At 51.6% G+C, this 7,995-nt stretch overlaps 1 protein-coding gene across 1 annotated transcript in view; it reads right to left on the bottom strand.

The window, feature by feature from the left end:
• CCDC154 (coiled-coil domain containing 154) overlaps nucleotides 1-7,995 on the bottom strand; it is a 20,728-nt gene continuing 12,733 nt past the window's right edge. Inside the window, exons 6-16 of the mRNA XM_006901922.1 lie at nucleotides 5,522-5,623; nucleotides 4,976-5,104; nucleotides 4,774-4,886; nucleotides 4,409-4,535; nucleotides 4,174-4,311; nucleotides 2,429-2,548; nucleotides 1,496-1,572; nucleotides 1,138-1,255; nucleotides 601-687; nucleotides 215-402; nucleotides 1-133 (exon numbers count right to left, since the gene is read on the bottom strand). Of these exons, the coding sequence (XP_006901984.1) occupies nucleotides 1-133; nucleotides 215-402; nucleotides 601-687; nucleotides 1,138-1,255; nucleotides 1,496-1,572; nucleotides 2,429-2,548; nucleotides 4,174-4,311; nucleotides 4,409-4,535; nucleotides 4,774-4,886; nucleotides 4,976-5,104; nucleotides 5,522-5,623 (1,332 nt within the window). The remainder of the gene's footprint in view (nucleotides 134-214; nucleotides 403-600; nucleotides 688-1,137; nucleotides 1,256-1,495; nucleotides 1,573-2,428; nucleotides 2,549-4,173; nucleotides 4,312-4,408; nucleotides 4,536-4,773; nucleotides 4,887-4,975; nucleotides 5,105-5,521; nucleotides 5,624-7,995) is intronic.

Here is a 7,995-nt window from a genome sequence, read left to right as displayed (position 1 = left end):
TTAGTGGAGGAGGGGCCGAGAAGGGCAGCTCGTGCTGGGCTCGGGGCGCTGGGCCTCCTCAGGGAGTGCGGGGAGTGAGTTCGGCCTATGTAGGGTACTCAGGCTCAGAAGCTTAGCCTTCCACCGCAGCCACCTGCCAGAGAGTGGCTCAAAGGCCATCCATGGACCCCTGCCAGACCCGCCCAGACCCCGCCTGGGCCGCCTCACTCCCCACCTGGTGGCCTGGTATACGCCCCACTGGTTCACTGAGGTCCCCTCGCTGGGGGCGACGTCCTTGATGAAGAAACGCTGGCGCACCAGGGACATGAGCAGCCGTCGGCCCCCCAGGGTCAGCGCCCATGGGCCCTCCTCACTCCACAGACGCAGCATGCTCTCTCGAAGCGAGGCGATCTCCTCCACCCGCTGGCGGGGGACAGATGTCACGGAAGGGCTGGGGCGATGGGGACAGCGTGGGGAGGGGCCAGCTGATAGCAGCTTATCTGTCTCTAACTAGGAGGGCTTTCTCTGCCAGGAGACGCTGAGCAGACTGAGGGGAGGATGAGTGAAATGGTCAGCCTGTTGCCCACCCACGGACTGGCCAGCGAGCTCGCCTCCACTCACCAGCTTGGTTTCTGCATTAAACTTGAGATTCTGGATCGTTTTGTTATCTTGGAGGCTGTTTTCCAACTTCATAATTTGGTTCTGGAACTAAATATGCTCCAGGGGTTGTAAGGGGGCACAGGAGGGCCAGCTGAACATCCCCCCAGCTACAGGCCCCAGAGGACTTCTCCGTCCAGTGGGTGCCCACCCTTTCTTTCAACATTCCCCCCATCATGATAAGATAGGGGTAGGGAGGGGGCCCTAGGAGAAGCTGCCCCATCCCCCATCCTCAAGTCCTTCCTGGGCTTCTTTGGTGATACACTCCACCAGGAAATTCCTCTGGGCTGGTTGTCATGGCCTGGGGGACTCTGGGGGTGAGGGGGCTGAGGGGCACAGCCTTTTATTCTCAACCACCCCAAGAAATGCCTGGAAATCATCTGTGCCCAGTTCTTCAGGCCCTCTCCCACCAGGATCTGCTGGTTACCATGCCCAGTTTGCCCTGAATGCTCCAGTTCTCTGCTGCCCTGGTCCCCCTTCCTCGCCAGGTCCCGGGGGTACCGTGGCCAGTTTGCCCTGGATCTCAGCAATCTTTCGTCCAGGGTGATCCTCCTTGAGCAGCTGCACTGAGGAGAGCAGGGCAGCCAGATCCTGCCTCAGTGTCTCCACCTGGAACTCCCTGTGGGTGTGGAGGATGAGGCCACCCTGTTCTAGAGAGTCCTGGGGAGATGGCTGGACTTCAGGGAGTAAGGAGACAGTTCAGTCAGCATCCTTTCCCATAGAAACATGAGGGCTTCATGTCCCGCCCCCTGAGTGAGAGGGTCCTCGGGAGGGGGCTCAGGTACAGTAAAGTTACCTCACCTGATGGGCAAAGGCAGTGGGTGAGGGTGGATGTGTGGCCCATGCTGTCAGCCCTCACCTGGCTTTGCTCTCAACTTCAATCTTCAGGTCCATGTCACTCTTGTGCAGAATGCACTTGTCTGACACACCTTCTATCTGAGCAGGGTCAGGAGTGGGGACAGGATCAGGTAGCCTGGAGAAACTCCCTTACACGCAGCTAACAGGGCAAGGCCACCCCCACCCTGGTAGTGCCTTCAAGGAACAGCTGGGTAGTGGAGAGTGGAGAAAAAGGAGGGAGAGGGGAGGAGAGTGGGGAAGGGGAGAGAAGGGAAGGACGAAGGGGTAGAAGGAAGATTAATGGAAGGGGGAAGAGGAGTGGCTTGGGGAAGAGAGGGGAAGAGCAGAGAAAAGAGGGAGGTAAAGTGAGGGTAGGAGAAATGCAGGGGGGAGAAGGAAGGGGGAGGGGAGGTCGAAGAGGGAGGGAATATGGGAAGGTGGGGAAAAGGAGGGGAAGGGAGGGTGAGAGGAAGGAAGGGAGAAGAGAGAAGTGAGAGGAAGTGAGGGGGAGGAGGAAAGGAGGGTGGAGAGGTGGAAGGAGAAGAGAAGCGGAGGAGTGGGAGAGAGAACAAGGGGGAAGAGGGGAGGGGAAGCAGAAGGGAGGGAGGAGAAGGGGAGAAATGAGAGAAGGAAGAATAGATGTGAAGGGAGGTGAAGAACAGGGAAGAGTATCAGAGGAGGGGGGGAGAGGAGAAGGGGAGAGCCAGGGTGGGAAAGAGGAGAATGAAGGGGAAGGGGGAGGAGAGGAGAAAGGGACAGAGGAAGGAGGAGATGGGGAGGTGAAGGGAGGAAGAGAAGAAGGGGAGAGGGGTAGCAAAGGAACAGAAGGAAAGAGAGAAAAGAGGTGGGAAAAGAGAAGGGGAGGTATGAGGGAAGGGCAAGGAGATAGGGAAAGGAGGAGTGGAAGGGTATGATTAGGTCAGGAGAGGGACAGAAATGCCCCATCTCTACTCACCTGCCGGGGGAGGCTGTCCACCTTCTCTTGCACCTCTCTCAGGTGCACTTCGGTCTCTTGCTGCCACATGGCCAGATCCTCCAGGGATGACTTCTTCATGCCTTGCCATCCATTCTTCACCTGGGACGCAAACACCCTGGTGGGCAGTCAAGCCTCAGAGGGAGGACACATGGGCCGCTACAGTGGAGGGCTTGGCTCCCCGCAACCCCTACAAGGCTCTTCTGTGGAATCCAGAAGCTCAAATACCCTGAGCTCAAGGAGCAGGTGTGAGTAGACCTTTCTCAAAGCCTCTGCTGCCTACTGAGTTGGCAGAGCTCAGAGAGAGGACAAGAAGCTGTGAACATCCGTGGGAGAGGAAGATGCAGGCCAGGGGTTTTGACCACACACCTAAGGCCTGGGTGAGATCCATGGGGTCATTTATAGCAGTGGTATTCACAACAACCCAAAGAAGAAGTAACCTAAGTGTCCGTCAATAGATGAACTGATCCACAAAAGGCAGTTCATTCATACAACAGACCAGTACCCAGCTGTAGAGAGAAGTCCTGAGACATGCTACCATGTACAGAGACCCAAAAACACTGTGCTGAGGTGTGACCATCAGACACACAAGGACAAACATCTAGAACAGGCAGATGCATATGGGCAGAAAGTAGATTAGTAGTTGCCTAGAGACTGACACACTGGCTGCAGCAATGGGCCCAAGTGACACAGTCACAGCATGACTGTGAGAGGACCGTGTGGGACTCAGAAGGGTTTCATGGTCTGTACATCAGGTTGCTATGAGTTGGAACAAAATCAATGGCATCTCACAGTAACATATACTTCTGTTATATAACCTGGAAAATCCACCAGGGAGGACCACCATGAGTCAGGACTTGACAATAGTGGGTAAGGTGAGGCTAGGAGTTCTCATGGTGCAATGGTTAAAGACTTTGTCTCTGACCAAAAGGTCAGCAATCGGAGCCCACCAGCTGCTCTGAGAGAGAAGGATGGACAGTTTTCTCCTGTGCGATTTATAGCCTTGGAAAACCTAGTGAGAGTCAGCTACGATTTCATACTGAGTGGTGGTTGTTTTTTACACAAACTGATGTTGAGTACCATCGAGTCAAAACCAACCCATAGCTGACCTTCCAGTGGATTTTCAGAGCCAGTAAATTGCAAGGACGTTGTTTGCCCATCTTTCTCCTGTGGAGCAGCTTGTGCACTCGAACCACATGCCTTCAGGTTGGCAGTAAAGCTTTTTACCACTAGGCCACCAGAGCTCCTTTATATAAACTAGATCTCAACAAAGCTGATCTCAGAGACCTGATGGCACTGGCTAAAAGCTCTTCTGTAACCAGAAGGTCAACAGTTTGAATCCACCAGCAGCTCTGAGACAGATGGATGAGGTAGTTGGCTTCTGTAAAGCTTACAGCCTCAGAAACCCTACAAAGCAGCTCTCCTCTGTGCCGCTGGGTGGCTGTGAGCCAGAATTGACTTGAGGCAGTGAGTTTAATGTTCTATTTTAAAAATGAACCAAAGCCAGCTGCTCTACCTGGGACCCAGGCTGCTAGGTTTTCTGGGGCCCCATGCCATCTCCATGCCTTCCAGCCTCATCAGTGGACTCTGAAATGAGAGGCTGTCAGGCAGGTTGGCCAGACCCTCACAGGGAGATCTCCAGGGTGGGTGAGAGGCTCAGGCCATCCTCTGGGACTTTGATCTTTCTGTGGTGGCCTGCTCCTCCTGGTGGACCACCCAGCACTCACTTCTGACAGCTGCAGGTTCAGAGTATGCTCATGTATGTCTAGCCTCCAGTTCAGGGCCACCAGGTGGTCACCCAGGTCCTTCACCTGCTGGGACAGCTCTGCAGCTAATAGCTCCAGAGCCCGGCACTTCTCCTGGAGCTGTGGGCAGCAGAGGGGGGCAGAGAGGCCCAGCTGTGGACATGTGTCTGATCCCTGCCCACCACTGCCCATCAGATCTGGCCCTGACTCCTCTCACCAACTCTATGGTGCTGTGCGCCTCCTGCTGGGCCAGTTCTCTGGCCAGCCTCATAGCCTCTAGGTTCTCCTGCAGGTAGGAGGTCAGCTTTCCAGCCTGGATTTCCTCCACATGTCCCCTGGCATCCCTGGCATCAGGTCATCAAGACAAAGGAACCTCAGCATCAAGGCAGTGAAGGGAACCCCAGGAAAGCCAAGGAGGGTCCATGAGGGAAACTCTCAGGCTGTGTCCTTGGTCAAGGGCGGACCACCCCTCTCTCCCTGCCTCTTGTTCCACTGGGCCTAGTTCTTTGCAGGGGCTGCTGGGGCCATTCCATGCTGATCTATTCCAAAAGTTCCCCCTCCTGACCCTGACTGCACACCCACCGGGTCTGCAGAACGTGGTCAAGCAACACCTGGGTCTGCCGCACAAACTTGGTCAACTGGATCACTGCTCTGTCCAGGCCTCGACACTGCTCCTGGAGGCGCGATTCTTCCTGCTGAGGGCAGAGAGGCCCTGTGACTCGTATGAAGCCAAATCTAGTTCTCCTCTGAGAAGCCCACTGCCCCTGGGTCCCAGACCTCTGACCTCGTGCTGCCCACGTAGGGCCTGTAGTTTCTCCTCACAGCACCCCTGCAGCACCTGCCAGCGGTTCTCCAGCTCCTCCCACAGGCTGGCCTCTGTCTGCAGCCGGGCTCTCTCCTCTGCCTTCAGTTTCTATGGGCAACCTCTGTTTGTGAGGCAGCACACCCTAGGGTGCCCTTCCACCAGGAGGTCAAGGCTATGTCCACAGGACCCGCAGCCCCTGACCCCACTCCACTCTGACCCTTCTCTTCGTCCAGTGGCCACATCCACACCTCTGCTGCTTTGCCCTTTGGCTATACCTCTTATCCTCCTGCTTCTCTCCCAAAGTCCTTTCCTGGCCCTGCCCACATCCACTGGACCCCACACCTTACCATCCACTCCGTTCACATCCAAGCCTCACCCTGCCCTGCCTGCAGCCCCATGGGGATGTCCTTCAACCCTGCCCCTCCAAAACCACACCCACACCTTGCCCCACTCTCACCTTCACACCCTGCCCTTGGCCTGCCCACATTGCACCCCAACCTGCCCACCCTCCCGCTCTTCCAGTACCTTCTCCACAGCTAGGAAGCTCTTTTGCAGGAAACCACACAGCTTGGCCTCCCTCTTCAGGAAATACAGGCTCATCTCCTCACTGAGCTTGGTCATCTGCGCCTAGAGGGCTGCCTGGGTCACTGTCCATGCTCTACTGTTCATCCTGCCCACCATGTACTCTGCATTAGGGCCTGGATCCCCAACCCATTGTTCCTGCCAACCACCGGGTTGTCCCCAGAGAGGAGCAGGTGAGGGATGTGAATTGCATGTGTCAGCTACCAGAAATCCACTGAGACAAGAGACATCCAGCCCATCTGAGTAGACCCTCAGGCCAGGATGCCTGCCAGGGTGTGAATGTGAACATGACTATGTGCAAGCACACAGATACACATGTGTTTGCAGATACACATACATATGGGTACATCCATACCCATAGGCTTTCCCATGTGCACTCACACATACACATACATCAATCCACACGTATATGTGCATGCACATTCACTTGTATACATATGTGTATCCTCACACACATGCAAAATATGTACACAAGTGCATACATGTACAGGCTTATAGATGTGCACTAATAATGTGCATCCATTTGGAAGCAGGAGTGGAATTCACTTCCTAAACAACATACCCTGGGAAACTCTACAAACTTTGATAAATGACAATAGTTATAGAAAGGTTTTAAGCCTTCTGTTCATAGGGTCGCTATGAATTGTGTTAGACTGAACAGCAATTGACAACAATAATTTACATTCATGCACATGTACAAATACACAGAGACACATACTGAGAGGAGCTCTCATGGCCCAGGATGGCTTTTTCCTATCCTCTCATGATGGGCCCCGTCTCCTTCCCACAAGGTCTGCAAGGGATCCAGTTCTCCCTCAACATTTCTAGGTTGTAGGATAAGAAGAGAGAGAGTGACATCTAAAACTCCCCACCATCCTACCACAGCACCTCAGGTGGAGCAGGCTTCCCTCTGACCCTAGCCCTGCCGGTTGGTCCTCTACCAGTCCAGCTGCCCATAGTTTCCACAGGAGTCTGCAGGGAGCTCACAGTCTGCACTCTGTGGTCAAGGATTCTAAGTGGCCACTGATTTTTATGTATTTATTTATGTTATCATAGGCAGATCCTAAAATGGAGGTATTTGGGCTATCTTGACCATGTAAGGCTGTCCAGTGACTTAAAAGACTAAGAAAGATGCTATTTGCACTTTTGGAAACACCGAGTCAAGGCTGTGGTCTAAACTCAGTGTTGTCAATACATCTTGCCAAAGCCAGGTGTCAAAACTTGAGACTTTGATTATTTATGGTTTTTGCTGGAAATTTACTCTGTTTTGTAGCTGTCAGCTAATACAAAATTTGCTAGCTCCAGAATTCCTGAGGGTCATTTTGTGTAAAAGAATACCCTAGTTCCAGCTGTTTCAATCCTCAGTAAGCCTCCTTGCTCTGAATGTAACAGGGTATTGAGCTTTTCCTCTGTGACAGTATTTTTTTCTTTTTATGCACTTTTTAATGACTTCTTTATATAATAAACTATTTATTTCTTTTAAGAGATTTTACATGTTATCTTACCTTCTTACTTTTACTGTTTTATATTTACTTGTGTACAGGGGAGCTCTGCTGGCCTATTGTAAGAAGCTGCACTGCAATACCAAAGGGCCAAGACCAGAACCCTCCAGTTACTCCACAGCAGAAGGATGGCTGTCTCCTCCTGTGTGGTTTACTGCATCTGAAAACCCACTGGAGGATCATTTATGAGTTGGTTCTCACTCAATGGCACACAACAACAGTTATGTACTGAAATTTTTCATTTATATTAATTTTTATTAATAATTGTTTATATTTTTGTTCCTTTTATTATTTACCTAAAATTGTACTTAATCCTTGTTTTTAAATTTTAGATGAATATGCCCTCCATAGTTCTATTAATCACTCTCATTATTTGATTATTATACTCTGATTCACTAATTTTTATCGAAAGGTCTCTTTATTCATTCATCTACTAATCTTTATTTTGATTATTTATGATGAAGCTGGACAACTACTAGGGATGATAGAAGGAGAATTAATGACTTTCGAGTTGTGGTGCTGGAGAAGAGTGTTGAATATATTATGGACTGCTAGGAGAACAAATAGGTTTGTCCTCGAGAGGGTGAAGCCAGGCTGCTCCTTAGAGACAAGGATTCTGAAGCTTTGATATACTTTGGACATGTTACAAGGCGGAACCAGTCCTTGGAGAGGGACATCATACTTGGGAGGGTGAAGAGACAGTGCAGGAGAGGAAGACCCTCGATGAGATGGATTGATTCAGTGACTGGGGTAATTGGGAGTAGGTGTGTCAGAGACAATAAGATTGGTACAGGATAGAGCAGGGTTTAGGGCTGTTGTACATAGGGTCGTTATGAGTCGCAGGCAACTTGATGGCACATAACAACAACAACTTATCCATATTTTTAAAATGTATTCTTTTTTATTAAACTAATC

This window comes from Elephantulus edwardii, unplaced genomic scaffold (assembly GCF_000299155.1).
Source record: "Elephantulus edwardii isolate Elephantulus edwardi_28Jun2011 unplaced genomic scaffold, EleEdw1.0 scaffold00350, whole genome shotgun sequence".
In the NCBI taxonomy this organism is placed as follows: Eukaryota; Metazoa; Chordata; class Mammalia; order Macroscelidea; family Macroscelididae; genus Elephantulus; species Elephantulus edwardii.
This window is presented reverse-complemented; position numbering and strand designations above follow the sequence as displayed.